The 18,678-nt window shown below is 53.5% G+C and overlaps 3 protein-coding genes across 3 annotated transcripts; 1 reads left to right on the top strand and 2 right to left on the bottom strand.

Moving 5' to 3' along the window:
* Positions 1-1,793: 1,793 nt before the first annotated feature.
* On the bottom strand, positions 1,794-3,857 carry BESB_060010 (putative cytochrome C oxidase subunit IIa; the record flags this gene model as incomplete). Its single annotated transcript, XM_029364415.1, has 3 exons — positions 1,794-1,918; positions 2,480-2,597; positions 3,435-3,857. 3 exons carry the CDS (start codon positions 3,855-3,857, stop codon positions 1,794-1,796), a joined length of 666 nt encoding a protein of 221 aa, XP_029219123.1.
* A 2,637-nt stretch (positions 3,858-6,494) lies between these two features.
* Positions 6,495-10,558, bottom strand: BESB_060000 (putative syntaxin 5; the record flags this gene model as incomplete). Its single annotated transcript, XM_029364414.1, has 8 exons — positions 6,495-6,548; positions 6,968-7,029; positions 7,630-7,768; positions 8,136-8,199; positions 8,636-8,742; positions 9,376-9,546; positions 9,788-9,858; positions 10,372-10,558. The coding sequence occupies 8 exons, from the start codon at positions 10,556-10,558 to the stop codon at positions 6,495-6,497; spliced, it is 855 nt and encodes a 284-aa protein (XP_029219122.1).
* A 1,938-nt stretch (positions 10,559-12,496) lies between these two features.
* Positions 12,497-18,329, top strand: BESB_059990 (uncharacterized protein; the record flags this gene model as incomplete). The annotated part of the gene is made up of 9 exons (XM_029364413.1): positions 12,497-12,649; positions 13,328-13,738; positions 14,737-14,891; positions 15,283-15,456; positions 15,627-15,696; positions 16,193-16,346; positions 16,757-17,043; positions 17,711-17,914; positions 18,126-18,329. 9 exons carry the CDS (start codon positions 12,497-12,499, stop codon positions 18,327-18,329), a joined length of 1,812 nt encoding a protein of 603 aa, XP_029219121.1.
* Between the last annotated feature and the right edge of the window lie 349 nt (positions 18,330-18,678).

The raw sequence follows: 18,678 nt of genomic DNA, 5'->3' as shown, positions 1-18,678 counted from the left end.
GTGGCACCCAACGAACCGTCATGAAAGTAGGTCATGACGGGCTAACAGAACTGGAGTCCACATGCAAGAAACGATGATGCCATTCTCTTTCCGAAGAACTAACTACGGGGAAGAGGAAAAAGACTGTATGCGAGAGCACAACCATAGAACACCGGCTATGCCTCACAACCAACAGTCTGCGTGCCTCAACCTCGACTCTCGCTTCGAAAGCCCTATACCCACACGCGAACGTGGGCGAGCATACTACCTTCCACAAGTTCCCTCCCGCCGATGTGTTCGCGTAGTCTCGCACTTCCTCATGATGCTTTATCCTACATATTGATCCTACAAGACGCATCTCAATCTAACAATCTAATTCCATAAACATCTGTCGGCACCTCGCGGTCTGTGGCACCCAACGAACCGTCATGAAAGTAGGTCATGACGGGCTAACAAAACTGGAGTCCACATGCAAGAAACGATGATGCCATTCTCTTTCCGAAGAACTAACTACGGGGAAGAGGAAAAATACTGTTATGCGAGAGCACAACCATAGAACACCGGCTATGCCTCACAACCAACAGTCTGCGTGCCTCAACCTCGACTCTCGCTTCGAAAGCCCTATACCCACACGCGAACGTGGGCGAGCATACTACCTTCCACAAGTTCCCTCCCGCCGATGTGTTCGCGTAGTCTCGCACTTCCTCGTGATGCTTTATCCTACATATTGATCCTACAAGACGCATCTCAATCTAACAATCTAATTCCATAAACATCTGTCGGCACCTCGCGGGCTGTGGCACCCAACGAACCGTCATGAAAGTAGGTCATGACGGGCTAACAAAACTGGAGTCCACATGCAAGAAACGATGATGCCATTCTCTTTCCGAAGAACTAACTACGGGGACGAGGAAAAAGACTGTATGCGAGAGCACAACCAGAGAACACCGGCTATGCCTCACAACCAACAGTCTGCGTGCCTCAACCTCGACTCTCGCTTCGGGTACGGAACATGCGTGTGAAGTATCCAATGATAATGCAATGAATACTGTTGGGTCACGGGTTGCGACAAGAAAAGAGAAGTTGGAATTGTTTTTCCTGAGGTCAAGAGATTTCCTCGGAACGCGTGGCGTGGACTCTGTGCGACGCGCCCGCGAGGGTTCTCTGCGCCGCACGCGGGAGCTCCCCCGGAGCGGAGACAGGTGCTTCTCCGCTTTACCCGAAGGCATTTTTACAGACTGTAACAAAGTGTTCCGTTGGGGCGCACACACGGCACATTTCGAATGTGGCTGGCCTCGCATCAACCTTCCTCGCCCCAAGCCTGAGACTCACCGCCAGCGCATAAAACACTGACTCCACTTGCGAGAGGCGAACGAAAACGGTCACCCAGAGCGTGGACGCGTGAGCCAGCCAAACAGATTCAGTGTCTTGGGTTCTGCGGTGGCGGCGCATCGACTGCTCACAACCAAATCGCGTCGCTTGCCCATGCTTCCCAGAGTTAACAATTCCTATATTGACGCACTGCCGCGAGCGCATCCAGATATATGCGCCCACATACATACGTATACATGCAGAACGCAGAATTGCATATGCCTTGCACTCGAGCTTGCGCCTCAGCTCACACGCAGCGGGCCGCCGCCGTCTCTCCAGCGGCTTCCTCCAACACCGCCAGCAGCCCCCGAGAGAGGCGCGACCACCCCCGACCGCGTCACGCGACTACCTCCTGGCAGGTCGCGGACCGACGAGCGAAAGTTCAGCGCTGCACCAATGCAGGAGCTTCCCAGTCCGCCGCCACAGTCATCGACGCGTCTCTTTCACTCGTCGTCGTCGACAGGAGACTCGACTTCGTAAATCCAATACCACTGTCGGCCGATCACTTTCACAGTCATGGCGGCGTACACGGACTCGTCGGCCATGTACAGCAGCGTGAACACCGGGACTGCAGACAAAAAAGAAGTTAACCCAGGGAACGCCTTCGCAGCCGCGAAAAAACACATGCAGCAGTTCACCAGGCACACCGTTAATGAAGCGTGGGCCCCTCCAGAACTCGCCCTCCTGCGTTTCCAGAAAGAGGGAACCTGGCAGGTCGGGGTACAGATACCCGACTGCTGCGTTCTCCCCCGCGCAATCGAGAACTGAAACTACGCTCTCGATGACCATAATGCCGCCGCGCCGCCGCAGCCCAAACACACGAGAAGCTTCCGTTGTCTGAACTGAAACGACGCCTCCGTCGCTGCTTGGCTATTCGACTCTAGCACAGAATAAGCTTCCCTCTGCCTGAGACGCAGAAAACTTCCCAGCCTGCCTACGGACACTGGACATTGACGCACAACGGATTCCAGTACCCTCGCATCCGCTCCTCTCTCTCCGAAGGAACGCGGAACCTCCACTTGTAATTCAGCCTAATCCGATTGAAAACGATACCGCCAGCACGCGGATATATACACACACACACACACACGTCGAGACACCGCGTCACAGACACGCTGCAAAACCTTACTGGCGAGCGACCAAATGATGAAGGTGGGCGTCCAGAAGAAAAGGAATTCGGCCTTCATGAGCAAGTCGTAGTTTCCCCAGACGTTCATGCGCATCCTCGGCCAGAAGGGGATGTTTTTCTGCACAAACACGCGAGATTTCAACAGGAGGAAAGAGCCCAACCGCGTAAAAGGCACCTCCAGCGACGGGTAAGACAAGTATGGCGAGCAGACTGCGAAAAAGGAGAGAGACCCCCCGCCTCCGACGCATCGGCATGCGGCATCACCCCCTGTGCTGTGAACCGCCGAGGACGAAAAAAGCGGCGCGGAGCCATCTTCCCAGCAACTCCCGCAAGCGGGATCTAATTGCTGCAAGCTGCACTCGATTTACATGCCGCTGACAAGCAACCCTTGTAGACCATAAGGCGCTGCGGCGTTGCAGGAAAACGACGCACGGAGCGACTCAGCGCCTTCCTCCCGCGGCGCTTCGAATCGCACAGCAGCGCCGCAGCCTATTCTCGCAGTTGAACTGAGCGGCTTCTCCCCTTTCGCGTGAGCAGCATCCGTGTTTTTCAAACTCCCGTCGGCTCAGACGAGCGACACGTTTGCAGCTACGCGTTGAGCGACATCTTAGTGGTGCTTTCGCGTCGGTCTTCGAGCTTGCCTCGCCACGCCTTTTCTCAATTTCTAGCAGAGGGACATCCCTGCAGCCAACGTTCCCATGCGTAGGTGCAGCTCCCCAAAGGGCCCACGTGCAACCCTCTCCACCTGGAGGCTCCTTTCCGCCGCCAGCCACGGTCGCCCCAGCCTTGACAAACCCCGTGACCATCTGCACATTTTCAAATTTTCTCTCGAAGACAGTATGCTCCTGCCGCCGTTCCCGAAGAGTACAGAAAAGAGTCGATGCTGCGAGCAACGGGATGTTCTGTCATGGCCGCCGTGAAGGAACGAACTGTGGAACTCCGAGCCCCCGCGTACCTGGTAGATGAGGAAGAGCTCGACGAAGTCGCGGGTCTCGACTCCCTTGACCATCTTTTGGCCGTTGATGGAGACGGTCTGCTGCGGCGGCGTGTCCGCCTCTGCGTGTTCCCAGTGGAACGTCTCTGCGGTTGTCAAGGGACGCATTGTGCCGTCAGGGTTCAGGTGGTGTCTGGGGTCACCGTGGTGGTGAACGGGAATGCCGTAGAAGTTGTTCGCGTCATGGTGGGACTCGTGGCCATCCTTGGTCGCAGGAGCAGGCTTCTGAGACGCTTTCGCCACGGAAGACGACGGCGCGGATGCAGAGAAGTGACGCGAAAACGCCAGGGAGGGCGAAAGACGCGGAGCCGCAAAGCGCCGGGGCGCCAAGTGGTGAAGAAGCGGGCCGCATGGCCGGCCGAGAGCAGACAAAATGGGGAGCATTATGGAGAAAAAGGAGCGGGGGAAGCGGAAACAGGAATATTCGAAAAATGCCACGCAGATACCGTCGCACCGGCTCTGGGAAGCTAGTACCGAACACTTGCGCCGACGCACGCCACAGAAAACTGTGCGGAAACCGAAAAGGGATCGGAAACGAACGAACCCTGAGCCTCGAGATAATATTTAAAGGAGCAGGCGCCCTCCAAATCTCCCTGTCTGGGAGGCACAGGACGGCAATCTCACAACAGTATCCACCTCGCTGTACGTACGTTCTGAGGGAGAGCGGAAAGAAAGAAGGCGGCTTCCACCTGTGAGCCTTCCTCCTGCTTCAGCTCGTCCAAATACACGCGCTTTCAAAGAATCGGTGGAAATTATTCCAAGTCCTCAACTTTTGCCTCCAGGGCCCCGTGTGCGTGTCTCTCCTCTTTCCGGCTTTTGCTGCAGCCGACAGCAAGATGGAGACCGGGCAAACGGGAAAAGAAAATCGCAAAACGGAGCTCAAGCACCCACCAAACGACGGTCGCCCTACATTCGGAGGCTCGCCTTGCATGCAGCAGGCAGGCCTCCTAGTTTGCAGGGAGCTACTGAGGCCAAAGAGAAGCTATGAAGCAAGGAAGAATTATCATATCTACGCAAAACAGTTTTCTACGGAGCAGAAATGTCAGTGAAGCTTGCATCTGAGTGAAGGATGGAGATTCTCGCCAGGGGCGGCCACCCTTGCTTTGCAGGGGGGTATAGCGCCCGGCAGGGCTTCTGCCGGCGATGTCCACGTCTACGTTCTCTCCTTGCCGTCTTTTGTAAGGAAAGGCTCTGGCGAATATTCCCCAAAGGCGCGGTGGCAGAAAGGCTGTACTCCGTCGCGTGTCCCCTCGATGGAAATATGGTGCGAGATAGAAGCCGTATTTCTTCATATAGTCTGCCAATGACACAGAGAGAGAGGCCGTCGAGTAGACTGAAAGGCGAAGGCAGGCCCCCGTGTTTCCGTATCTTCCAAGGTTACCTCTGGAGGCCCCGGCAGACCACTTTACGGCGGCAGAGTGTTGTTCAGTTTCCGCTCTAGTGTGTACATTGATACAGACGCTAGACTCAGCAATCTCTGATCCAAGCGTAGAGGGTTCGCGGCTGCTTCGCCTTGGCGCTAAACTTCGAACGTGCCAAACTGTCCACCGCAGCGCAGCGACTGCCGACACGCACATTCGTAGCCCTTTCGCAGACTTGTAGACGGTAGACGCCTTGACGAAAGTGGTCGAGCGCTCCGCAAATAGTTGGTCCATATCGACAGGCGCACGCTGACGTCTTGAATTCGGATTGAGCGTGAACACATACACAGACACGAAAAAAATCGAGCGCCATGCGGCGTGACCTGGTTTTTCTTCCGGTAAGGCACATTGATCGCAGGCAGCCAACAGGCAGTTGCGAGTTCGTGCAGCACCTCCTGAGTCCTATTCCGGTCTCAACAGGGAAATCAGCGCGACGGGCATAACCAAAACGCCTGAAGACTGTCTTCCGCGCTGAGATAAGCGTCAATTCGGTCTTTAACTCTAGTGGCTCCCTGGAGAGAAATGAGATGTGATGGTAACTCAAACACCATGTCGACGTGATATACTGTACGAGGCTATTCGAGACTACCTGTACAAGCGTGCAAGTCCTTCCGGCACGGATGTGAATTGAAGTCAGTAGCATACCGTATTGCAGAACGCGCTTCCTTCGAAGGGGAACCGCCCGTAGTTTACCCGTTCGCGTCCATGAATCATGGTTTTGCGTGTTGGAAATACAGACTTTTCCTAACACCATCGTCGAGACTGCAGTGTCCCTAGCCTCCCCCCTCGTGATAGCGACCTCCCCCCATGCAGTGGAGCCGCTGCCTCTTATAACGGATTTCCCTTTGCTGCTCTCTATTTGAGGCAGACGCATACAGCACGAGGAAACTTAAAACAAAGGTTAGCTTCCAGTTTTCGCGGCAATCCTGAGCCAGTCCCGCATGTCCACATAGAGAGTGGGAACAGAAAATTGAAAAGGGAGCAGAAGACCAGCAAAATACACTCCGTTGCAGAAGCCGGGCCCCGAGAACAGGAACTGCAATCCCGCAGGCGTACACCGCTTCCTCGATGAAGAGCCCAGGAAGGGCATACGAGTTGAAAAAAAGAGAGACTGTCGCACGAGCGCAGATGCTGCAGCCAAAGATCCCCGAAAATACGAGCGTGTACTCAAAAACACCTTCTTCAGCCCTCTAACCGTGAGAAGTGAAGGAAGGGCTAACTCTACGTATATGCAGATATACATATACCCTAAGACAGAAAGGCGTAGATAGGGGCGAGACGACAGAGAGAGCGAAACCAAGAAGGAAATTAAATCGAACCATTCATGTAGACATGCATTCGCAAGTATGAATGTGGAGCTGCAAGCACGCGCCTATGATGGCTTCCGAAAAGGACCGGCACAAAAGAAGCGGAGACGACGAGGAGAGAGAAATAATTCGGCGTAAAAAATCTTCTCAAGAGCTCCCGAGCTGTAACTGGTAATCAGACTCACATCAAACGGATAGGGGCGATCTTTTACGATACTCCGCTAAGAAAAAAGCGCTGTGTCTCTTTGAAGGCAGCTCTTTGCTTCTGCGAGATTGAACCTGCTGTGTGAGCCTCAACTCAAAAAGAATACGAAGAAAACAATGAATGCGAAGAGAATTGCGAAGACCTGCAAACAAACGGACGCAGGCGACGAGGCGACGCGCCGTTTCGGAAGCGACAGACTCAGCTTCCCCCACCAGCGCAAAAGCGGTTTTCTTTTAGGTTTTTGCTTAAAAACGAAAACCTATCGGTTCCTTCTTCAACAGGCGAATAGTTAGGTTCAATTACCCCTCTATTGTTTCTAGGATTTTTTTTTCAATTAAATCAGATAACGTTTTTTATGCAGATTTCTATTTTAAAAAAAGATGTCGATGGGCAGGCACACGGTGGCTAACTAGGCTCCTCGGGCACCCCAGGGGCTCAGAAAGGAACTATAAGAGATGGAAACGCCTCCAAGATTGTTTCCTTTCTTTCAGCGCCGTCTCTTCGCTTCCGATGCAGTCTTTGTTTTCTTGCGACCTCTCCGCATCGGAAAACACCGCTTACTTTTAGAATTAGCGCGCGATTCGAAGAAATCCGGTGGAAATAATTCAACAGCTCCGTCTGACCTGTGCACACGCAGCAGTTCACAGCAAAAGACGAGTCGCAGACAAGCGTTCTGCTACGGCAGCCGCTCTCTAAGAGGACACTCCACGTGCGCTGCAGGGGCGAATCCCCCGTATGCCTGCGCGCGCCTGCGTCTTCAAGCACCTCTGCTGAAGAACGTCCTCGAATGCGTTTATTGTGAAATGTAAACGATCGCGCGCATAGTGAGTTGCTTCTCTCCCGAGAACGACGAATCCGCTAATTTTTGATCTGCAAAAAAAAGCCTGCACCTCGCCGGGATGTACCTACACCAGTCTCGCCAGTGCGTGCGCGGCGACAGCAGCACCAGCGCGACTCCACCCGACGAGGGCAGACTTCTACTTGTCCCTTGGTTCAGAATGTGTGCGTGCTTATCGCACGGGGAGCGGACACGAGTCTGAGAACCATACAGACCTATCTTCGTTCGCGCAGATTCTTCCGCGTCAGACTGTACGGTAGCTAATGCACATAATCATGCGCTGAGTATGATGCGTGTCTAGAGTAGGCGAATCCACCCGGTACCCGTGCGTATGTCCAAAATCCCGCACGCGTCTTCCCTGAAGCGTGTCTTCTGAGTCATGTACCTTGGCGGATATTGTGCATGGAGTTATCGATATCTTGGTCGATTCGCTGGATCATCTCGTCCTGATGCGAAATCATCGTGGCGACTCGCTGGAAAATCGTCGCGAGTTCTCCAATGACTCGCTGCACGTTTTCAACTGCCTGGAAAACCCAACACGACTCAAAACAGAGAACGATGCGTCGCCACCCGCTGTCTCAGCTTCTCGAACGAGAGGGCGCGCGCGGAAACGGAGAGAGGAATCCTCCGGCACATTCAAACAGGCAACAGTTCCCCTGCCCCCCTAGCACAAACACACGAGATAAATCTGTGGGCATCTGCGCACGTAGACGCGCCAAGAGAACGCTCACAACGGGCGCGTTGACACCAAATCATGTCGGGTTAGACACCCAGATCTGCCTCTGTGCAACGCGCGCAAGCCTTCGATTTGCTGCTCCAGCGGGACTATGGCTGACAGGTTCCTTGCTGCGGAACTCCAACGCATACTCCGGCGCGTGCCTCATCGCTTACTTCGGCGCGCGATTGGGCATACGCGCTTGCGCCTCGCTGTGCTGTGAGCTGCATCTTCTCGCCCCTGAAGGAAACCGCCACACGAGAGGGACAATAAGAAAGAAATGATCGTCTGAAGAGAAAACCCGCTGCTGCACAGCCAACGCCGGCCACTCCCCATTCCGTTCCGCCGCTGCGCGTACGAACTCCGAAGCACGCGATCACGCCGTGGCCGCCAGTATGCATATATATATATATATATATATATGTATCTGTAGATATATCTGGATATGTACATGCCTCCAAGCTCTCCCTCCGAAGACATTGTGCAGCTCTCTTTGTTGCACGCAGCCAATTCGGGGAGCTCGATTCAGATACCTTCTATGGCGTGGAGACACGGGCGTCACTAATCGAGGAGCGCGTGCCCGCCACCTGACAATACTAAACGTGGGTACTGCGACAACGCGCACAGTGAAGTCTCCCTAACCCCAAAACCCGCAGGAAAAGCCACCGAGGCTTACCCTTCCAAATCGTATTCGTCCGACGTTTTTCCGTACATGGACGTTGACGGATTCAGCGTGCCGGTGAACGAGTACAGATTCCTTCGCTCGTCCTGTTTCTTCATATTCTAAAGCGCGAAAACACATAAAAAACAGAAGGGGACAGAGCGTTCAAGAGGCTGCCGCAGAAGGGAAAGCGCACGAAGAGCTCAGAGGCTGGTTAGCTCGCCAGCCACGCGTGCCGGCGAAGAAAATCATCGGTGCATTCTGCAGCTGCGGCCGGCTCAGACACCTCTTGGCTGCTTGATAAGAGCCTTCAAACGAGAATGCGAGTGACTTGTGTTTTACACACGGCATCCGACAGTGCAACCGCTAAATGCCGCTAATGTCGCCTCGCACGGTTCGCCCTTGCAGCACTGCACGAATGTGTAGCGCTCGATCCTCAGCACAACACGGCGGACACGTAAGCCGCGACACACCCACGGAGAAAGGCGGACATGGAACCTCTCCTGAATAGTAAGGATAGGGATGTCGGCGGGATTGTCCGAGAAGGCTCCGCATGCACGGGACCCATGGACGCCCGGGCAACAGTTCAGAAGAGCGACAGCTCTCCGGTCTTAACCGCATTCTGGTGGGTGCGGTCGTGCTGCCACGCAACGCCAAACTCTTGAAGAAAGCATAGGACCCCGATGGCAGGCCCGACAACTTGCGGCACAATATTCCCTGAGTGTTTCGATTGGCTTTCTCAGCGAGCCTTGTACCTCCGTTCGGAGCAAGAGGACATCCTTGAATTCCTTCGTTACATCCAGCAGAAGCCCTTTGAGCATATCTGTCATGGTGTTGTAGTGCTGACGAGACTGGCCACTGTCATTTCTTGAGTTTCTGGCCATCTCCTCGAGGTGCTCGATCTTGATATTGAGCTCCGTGATCGACTGTACGTACACACAGCCCGAAAATAAGTGATCAACAGCGCCGTCCTGCTTGCTAGTAGAGCAGTCATTCAGCAGCGGAGCCCTCTTGGGGCGCGACTTTTCCGCACTCAATACCAAAAGCCGACCATCGCGATCAAAACAGTTGGAAGCGAGACGTTTCCACAGCGCAGCTTCTCTGTGCCACACATAGAGGCGCAAAAAAAAAACTAACGCACGAAGTGCCGATGAGCAGGCGCCTTACCTTCTTGATCTCGTATGTGAGATCTTGAGCCTGCGCAGTTTTGTCATTGTAGATACTCCTTTGCCGTGCAACTGCATCACATCAGTCCAGACCGCATATCCAAGAACACTTTGAGCACGACACCTAAGCGGAGCTCGGTTTCAGAACCAGAAGCTACGTGCGCCGATAGATGACCGCTTCGCCGCACCCATTCCGCTATGCCACATGTGTGAACTGTAGAGGCACAACCGTTTCGGTGCCACTCTCTCGGAGCGACTTCTCAAAAAACGAAGGCAGCAAAGCAGCTTCCATGATGCAGATTGCCTCGTCAGGGCATACTCCCCAGCACTGGCGGAAGCCCACAGGGGCTGGAAACCGCGGCTATCACTAGACGAAAGCGACGGCGGAACACGCGCACAGCTAAACGAAGCTAGCCTGCTCGCCTCAGTTTTCACAGGACTCCCAGCAACAAAATTACGGATACCGTAAATCTACATGCCGTTTCACACAGCAAGCCCCCCATCCCCCCCCCCCCCCTCCCCCGGAGCACCAAAGCTTGCGCATTTTGGCGGAGGGGTGTGTGCAGTGTTGATCGGAGAGCGTACACTTGGCGAGCTCTTTGAGCTTCAAGGATGTGCGTTGCAACTGGGTGCCGATTTCTGCAGCCGAGGCGTTGAAGGAGTTATCGGTATGTCTGACGCTTCGGCTTCGCAATTCCTGGGCTTGAGAGACCGCGCCAGGACTCGCCCGCTCAGCAAACGCCAAGAAATCAGCCGTCCTGTCGCACGGCATTTTGTTCAGAAACGCGCGCTGACACTACCCATGGAGGGTGGGAGAAGTATAAACCTGAGACTGACGCCGAGCAAAATAGAGGGGGGCAACTTCGGGACGAGAGAATCCGGAGACGACCGAGAGGACAGACCGAATATGGGAACTATTTCCGTGAATCCTCGAAACTACGCAGAGACTATCCTTGCAAACGCGTGAAGCCACGGAGCCAAAACGAAGCTACGCACAGAAGAGCATTCACGGGAAAAAAGATGCTCCACAAGCTGCTCCATTAAAGCCGAAAAATTCCCAGGTACTACTGTATTTGATGGAGCCACCGCCTGTTGTGGAATCAAAACTGGGCACTTGAATGGCACGCAGTCCGTACCTCGAGACCCACGAGCTACAAAACAAAAGCGAAGAAAACCGAAAGACTGAAATAAAAGGCTTCAGAGAACCCGGGAAGATCCTGCGACCAAAAAGGGAGCGTCACACTTCTAGAGTAGCTGCTCCAGACGGTACACGCAAATGAAGCGAATATGGCTACCGCGCCTGCCGGCGCGTCGCTATCTTATCAGAGCGAAAAAAACCCAGGACAAACCGAACAGATCGCGTTTCAACACCCGGGAAAATGAAAAGACAACTAAAGTGGTAGACGGAACAACGGAAAATTGAAAGACTTGGGACAAGAGGTAGTTGTGACACGCCCTGGAATATCGGAGAAGGGCGGCGTAGGCTGAATGGTTCGGTAGCTCAATAGGAATACAGAAAATGGCTAACAGATGGCGGGAAGTCTTCGATAGCTGGGTCCTGTAGAATATGTTAAAATACATGTGGTAAAAAGGAGCGCATGCAGAGAAGGGACAAAGGAGGGTAGACGTTTTTCGAAATGCGACCAGCACACGCAAGACATACGCCCAGTTAGAAAACCTGCTTGAAGCAGATTGGAAGAACAATCCTTGGACTCAGAGGTTCTTCAAAGAAAGTAGGCTTTCCTTCCTGCTCAGCCACAAGAACTGACACCGCGAAAAGAAGCCCTGAGGTCTTACCAACAGAATTCCGAATGCAAGCGGGGAATCAGCCGTACTACCCCGGAGAGGAGTTTCCGCCAGATATCTTCCATACCCTTGGGCCTGATTCAGGGTTGTTACCCCTTCTCACAGAAGCTGATTCATTTCTGCATCACCAGAGGACACCGTTTGCACCGTTTCAGTCCCCTACAATAAAGACAGGCGAGCCACTTGTACCAGACAACGACACGCTGGTTTTTCGAGCACTTCACACGCGCATGCAGGCAAACGCGGCAGATGAATACCCTTTTGCAGGCATCAAGGGAAAAACTAGTATTGTTAGGGAGGAAAGTATTTTGTTTCACTCAGGCCATCCCTTGTTATTGACAAGACTCAAATCCTGGTCGAATAAGGAGGGGTTCCGGTGTTCAGTAACGTGTCGGCATTCTATGTTGACTAGTGCCACTGCACCTTACATCAATCGCAAGCGAGCTACCGCGTACATGGAAAAAGGGCACGGGGTTCCTCAGGTTTCGTTACAACAGAAAGGTCATACACATGCGGTAAGACTGTGATCACAATAGGGTCATGGCGAAAAAAACATTTCCAGAGTCGTTTTATGGGTGCTGCGTCTTCGACAATATGTTGGGTGGTTTTTTTCAAGACACGCTTGTCCGGGCGCCTGTTTCGGCTTGAGCGCTAAATCTCAGACGCGGAGGTTTGAAAATCCACGTTAGACAACGTATTTTCAGGAGTATTTCTGGCGCGGTATAGTACTGCTCGAATTAACATTTAATTGGCTCTCAACCGCCATACTCACGTCCATGATACCGGCTTCTGAGGCAAACTCGCGACGGAGCGCGGACATGGATGTCAACACCCGTACAGCGGTTAGCAGGTAGAATTCGGTTTTACCAGCTGTCATCACTAGCCAGTTTCCTGGTCCTCTGCTATGGATTCTAAAAGCAAAACAATTGTTTACGAGTTTCTTGCAAAAAGGCCGGATATCTGCCAAAACCTCCGACTCCATCTCCAGGAGCAGCAAAGCCGCGATGGAGCTTCTGAGCGGGTGGTGGACGTTGCCAGAACACTCGAGGTTCTCCAGGTAAGTTAGTGGGTCTTCCGGTCATCGATACCTGCTAATTGTATGCTAGGTGCATACACGACGATGTAGCGATCGGCTCCTAAAAAGTCCTTCCATGTCCTCAGCATGAACCCTCCGTGCGGACAGCATCTAACACTACCTTCATAGAACGGCGACTTCTTTGCTTACTGTGGACAGCGAAGGCGTGTACAGTCGGCTGTCGGCAACCGCAGAAATGAGATTTGCGGGTTAGGATGTCGACTGGCTCCCTCACGCAACTGCGGCTTTGCTTGCCAGCGGCTGTTCGAAACCGGAGAACTGCCCGACCCCCTCATGCCTGCAAGAAGATTCGAAAGCTCGGGTCACCTTGGCTGACTCGCGTGTTCACTGGAATGGCGCCAATGTGGCAGAAAACAGAGTTGCCACATATACGGCGCAGCCCCAACTGGGTGGCCGGGGCTTCGAGGTGGCGCACGCTCGTTTGTCTGTTGACCCGCACAGGCCGTGGCTTGCCCTCTTCTATGAAACCGTGTCCGGCTTGTGGAGGGCTGTAGAGATATTCACACCAGTACAAAGATACCGCGCGAAACAAACCGTCCCCCACCCCTACTGTGTCCGGATGGAATAAACCCACAGACGTGGCTAGAGAATTCATCGACGCATTTCACGAGGCGTGGATGATGTTTGTTATATTTCCAGGATGTGGGAGTGCTCTCAGAAGTCCAGAACCAGCTTGCTGCATATATGCACTCGGAGCAGCATCCCGTTCCACCGAAGCCTTCTGGGCAATCAACAGAAATGCTGAGGGAGCAAGGTGGCTCGGAAATGGATATCCGTCAGGAGCAGGAGGAGACTGGTGCTGCTATTCCTTCCGCTCTACGATGTGACACCGGAATCGCAGTAGCGGCTTCTTCACCTGCATGGGCTGATGAAGACCAGCCCAGCTGCATACCTGACATCGCTGACACCGGCACCCTTCCCTATCTCCTTTGCCGCTTCTGCGATGGGCACGGCTTCGCCGAATATGAAGATCAAGCTCAACGCGCTCACTCATTCTTTGTGGTGCACGTATCGTTCGGAAACCAGCGATTCCGAAGTCGGCCTGTAGAGGTAACGCAAGAATAAGGACATGTGGCTTATTTCACCGGCGGAACTAAATGGGGTGACTAGAGCTTGAAGATGCTCCCCCCCCCCGCTCCCCTCCCCCCCCCCCACGATGACCAACACACAGCCAGGCAAAACACGCGGACCCCTAACGAGTTGGGAGAGCAGAAACATTTGAAATAATCGTTATCATGTCTCTTGAGTACAGGCATGCAGTGAACCGCAGTTCCTCGAAACGTTTGCCTTGAGGCTGTCATCGAAGACGGAGCTGCAGTACAGCGATGTACTGAAATGGCAGTTGCCAATGCACTTGATTCTGACGAACGAAGAACTCGTTACGCCTTCTTCAGCTGCGCGAAGTGAGAGAGACAGCACGATGCATGACTCTCAGATAAGACATACGCAGGAAACTTCGTTCATTGTCTTGCTTCAAGGCGGGAAACGCTATCTAAATGCGCCCTAGTGCTCAACGAGGTTTCCAGTCGCCACAGCATAACCACTGTATGCCTGCCTCTTGCAGGGCCCGCTATTCGAGGATACACTCGGTGGGAATGAATGAGAGTATACGATATTGCCTTGTGCGGTCGCGCAAGAGTTGAACCCTACCAATGCCTTGCGGCGATTACAGTAATTTTGCCTGTCTGCTTCAGGTGCGGGCGGGGACAACGCCACGACCGGTAACATTGTTTATACATCGAAGATCTTGTCCAGCCAGAAGATTGAATGGCGAGATGTTTTGCACTATGGGAAGGTAAACAAAACCTGGGGCTGCTACGAGGGGACACATCCACGGGAAGCTTCACGGCTACAATAATGGTGGATATGACCGTGCTTCTCCAGGATTCTCCGACATTCAGCGCTGGGGCTAGCGCGGCTGCCTTCGCGCTGGCAGTATTGAATACCCGAAAGAGGCGACCTCTCGGTTCGGCAGGGGGTTCTAAGCAGTTCACCACTCGCCCGTGCCGGGTGCCATTTTCTGCTGTGCGACTATCACAATGTGATAGGTTCACAGACCGGTGAAGCTACATGGAATAGGCGCCAAAGAGGGACTGCCTATTGGAGAACTAGAATTGGAAATACAGCTGCTGCCTCGCAGAGAAGAAGCGCAACTGAGCCTCGCGGCAGTGGAATCCCAGCTCCGTCACAGCGACGATGACAAGTACGCAGTTGAACGCAACCGGGAGTGTCTCTTTCAGTGCGCGAGGCAGCATCGGAAGCGCTGCCTCACGGCTCCTTTGCCGTCTAACTCTTTAAGCGCGAGTCTATGGTTCAGCCTGTCACCTACAAATAATTGTTCGGTGCGGAGCCGGGTCGTGTCCAGCGCACGGAGACGTCCTCGGTGGGCTTTCAGTAGTCAGTGGAGGGCTCAACGACAAACGCGACGTCTGACGTTTCACCACGGCCTCCACACCGAACGATTGCTCTCAGATACCGTCCCGACCTTGCCAGAGCATCATGTTTTTTATCTAGAGTGAATCACAGCAGTGAGAACATGCCGGCGTACCAACGACGCATGAGGATTTCCTCTGATAATTTCTCGCTCTTCGCAGGCACAACGCCTTACGACAGGCCATGTCCGTCGCGGAGAGTTGGTGGAATGCATACAAGCAGATGCACCATCATTTTAGACACAGATTAGTCAAGATTTTCGCAAAAACCGAATTTGGAGAGCATCTCCCAGTAAACTCGTTTGTGTGCCCCCTGTCGCCCAGGGTTGAGAACTGGTGAGTTCCCGTTTAGAACAGCTTCAGGTCTATGTGTCCGACCAGCGCAGCAGACTTTGGGGTTCAGGAGTTTTTGCCGGGCACAACGTGGCAAATAACGACTTCGGAGCGTTAACAGCAGCTCTACGCGGTCATGCAGCTTTTTTGGGCTGTTCGCGTGCATTGTGCAGCTCATCCTACGCTCTCGACAGCCCGTTCCACTGTGCCCGCTTCGTGGCGACAATTGAGACTGAGACGCGTGTAAGTCTAGAATATTCCAGGTGTCGCAGGGCGTAGTGACACAGGCCAATATGGAGGACATGTTCAGCTTTGAAACTAGATAGACGATACGCGTGTAAATATGTGGACCACAAAGTAACGGCTTAACATACAGACACCGATACCACAAAGAGGCGTTAAAGCTCCTCATATGGGTAGACTGCTGATGAGGACTCCGCAGCGCAACATCTGTGTTGGACTGAGGAGGAATTCTTGGTATGAACGCTGGTTACTACTGCGCCCATCGTGCATGAAAGTCGGTACGCAGCACGGCTGCTGACTCGAGAGGATACTACGGATTTCGAGGTGGTCCATCGATCGAGACAACACAGCAGAGAATTCTGTGGGATGAGGAGCTGCAGTGTCACGCCAGGATTGTCCCGTCAATATATGTTGGTAGAAGATGGCGCCTGTTGCGATGAACTCTTGATTAATTTTTAACCCTTAGTGAGGTGCTTGTGGACGCTGCGGAGCGCAGGGGAGTACGAACGGGGCGTTGACCGACTGTGGCAGTGGCGTCTGGAGTAGTTGGCATGCCCTTTTTGCTCGAGGAGCTGGCACTGTCGAGGACCATGCCACCCTTCTCTGCTCGTTGCTCCTCGGTTTCTCTATGGATGCCTGGGTCGCAGTAGGTTAGCATCAGATTGCAAGCGAAACTGTCGTCATCGCGGTTCAGATGTTCCGGCTTCTGTGTACGGTAGTGGCAATTTGACTTCTGCTTGCTCAAGGATATGTCCTCGAACGTGAGGGGGCAACTGCGTTGATCCGTGGCACCGACGGCATTGAGCACGACCCGCATTCTCGACGGTATACCCTTATGATAAATAGCCCCCAGATGCTTGTGGTTCCAGTCCCGCCGAAAGCGACTCTCTTGCGCTCGCGCGGCAACAACACACAGCCAGTTGTATTCCTTTTCTGGCAGGCCATGCAAAACTGCAGATGCATAGGAGGTGGCCTGCAATCGACATGCGTGAGCCGACTACGGTGGACGACGAAAAAGCACGTATTCACTCTGCGATTCTGATGTGGTACCTGTTGTCAGGCCTTTTGGCAGAGGACTTGCCGTACTGCTGGGTGATCACGAGGGACCGTTGCGGCGACCCGAAAGTCGCAACCTTCTGGGATGCTTGTACAGGCCAACGGCTGGCTTCGTACGATCCCGCCATCGCCGTTCGATTTGCCTCGGTTCACTGTGTGTTCAACCATACAGCATTCTACGCATGCTGCTCGGTCATTTACTCTTCCGATAAACTCCATTACCACTTTGAAGGAGACGAGTCGATGTGGTGGAAAATGCCCGAGGCGGTCTTCAACTCACCTCACCTAAAGGTAGCTGACGCTGGTGTGCCATACCTGAGATAATCTCGAAAGCACGGTCTGCTACGCGGCACAGCTGTCTCGCAGGAGGTGCTCAATCGCGAAGCCACACATATTGACGCTTTCTGTCGTGAATCGTTGGTCGAAGGGTACGTACGCGGTGTGCGTGCGCCACCGCCGCAGATGAAATGGCAAGCCTCGACGAGCTATGGCGTTGTGCCGCCGGAGTGCCTTTTCGTCATCAGTATGCCTCTCGATCGGGGATACGGCAAATGACGATGTCTCTCTCTGCCGCTGATTCGCAGCCTGTGATGGTATAGATCGAGCTGCGCTGATAAAGGCAGGCCAGTTCTGCGTGGTGATTCGTGCATGCGTGTGCCCAGATCTACCCGGTCGACCCCCACAAGACAGAGCCTCAGGCGTTGTTCTCCCTTCGGAGTTGGTGGGACAGCTCAAGAAGATTAGGGTCGTTCTGTCGTTTGTGGACATCGGAAAAGCCGGTGGGTTTTTGGGGTCTCCCATGGCAATATCACGTATGGGGGACTGGGGGTTCTTCAGTTGATTGGAGCTTGAGATGGAGGTAGTCTCTGGAGAACCACCATCCCATTTTACCTCGCGAGTGACTTACACCCCAAGTTCTCGGCCCTCGATTCATGAGCCTTGTGGTTGTGTCCGTCAGATGGAAGACAATCTCAGACATATGATCGAGAACTACCGTCGGTCCAAACTCGAAGGAATGGAAACGCAGTGGGACGATGTCATGTCCACAGTTTTGTCACTTGCACTGAGCAACTATGAGACTGAGCGTACAATTGGCGTAACGTTCGGCGACAGGCCGTTCCGCGACATCATCAAAGGCTTGTGCCAAACATACACTTTTAAGGTAATGACGTGAAAGATGTGCCACAGAAGCGGGCATGAAACAGCCACTTTGGCTTCTAAGCGATTCTCGACGGATTCACATTTGATACATTCGAGCCTTTATCGTATGACCAGTGGTGACCATTCATGCTAGTGACTTGTTTCCCACCCATGCGAGAGTCTCAGCGGGCTAACATGCTTACAAGCGATGCGTCTCGCGTGTGGCTGTTCAGGCCTGTCCACTACATTTCACCACCGGCGAAGTGTCAGCCTACTTTGGCGCCCTCCTGAATCACCCTGTTGGGCGCCACATTCTCGAGTTGCCTTTGGGACCAGTGAAAAGTGTTTACGGGTTGCGGTGCAAAATATTCAAGCTTCCAGAAGACCAAATCTCCGTGTGGGTTATCTTGGCTGTTCGTCACTACCCAAGCTGCTAGGCGTTACCGCTGTACTCTAGTTCTACGTGGGTCTCTTGTGGCGTCTAATCGACACAAAAGGCGGGAATTCCACGGGACAATAACTATAGCCGAGCAATGCCGTCTTATAGCGCCGCACTCACATCGCCTATTTCATGAAGATACAGACAAGGAAGCGGAAGGCACGAGTATGGACAGAGGGCAAGGCATGAAGTCCTGCAGCGGGGTGGAATGACTGCGGGGATTCGTTCGGGAGCTTCTCGGTGTCAGCGATTCACGCAGGCACTCTGAGAAGGACTCAGACTGCACCGTCACTTCTGTTGGGTCGCCTGATCGGTCAGCTGGTCACCGTTTTCAGCCGTCGCTTCGG

The sequence above is a fragment of the Besnoitia besnoiti genome, chromosome V (genome assembly GCF_002563875.1).
Source record: "Besnoitia besnoiti strain Bb-Ger1 chromosome V, whole genome shotgun sequence".
In the NCBI taxonomy this organism is placed as follows: Eukaryota; Apicomplexa; class Conoidasida; order Eucoccidiorida; family Sarcocystidae; genus Besnoitia; species Besnoitia besnoiti.
This window is presented reverse-complemented; position numbering and strand designations above follow the sequence as displayed.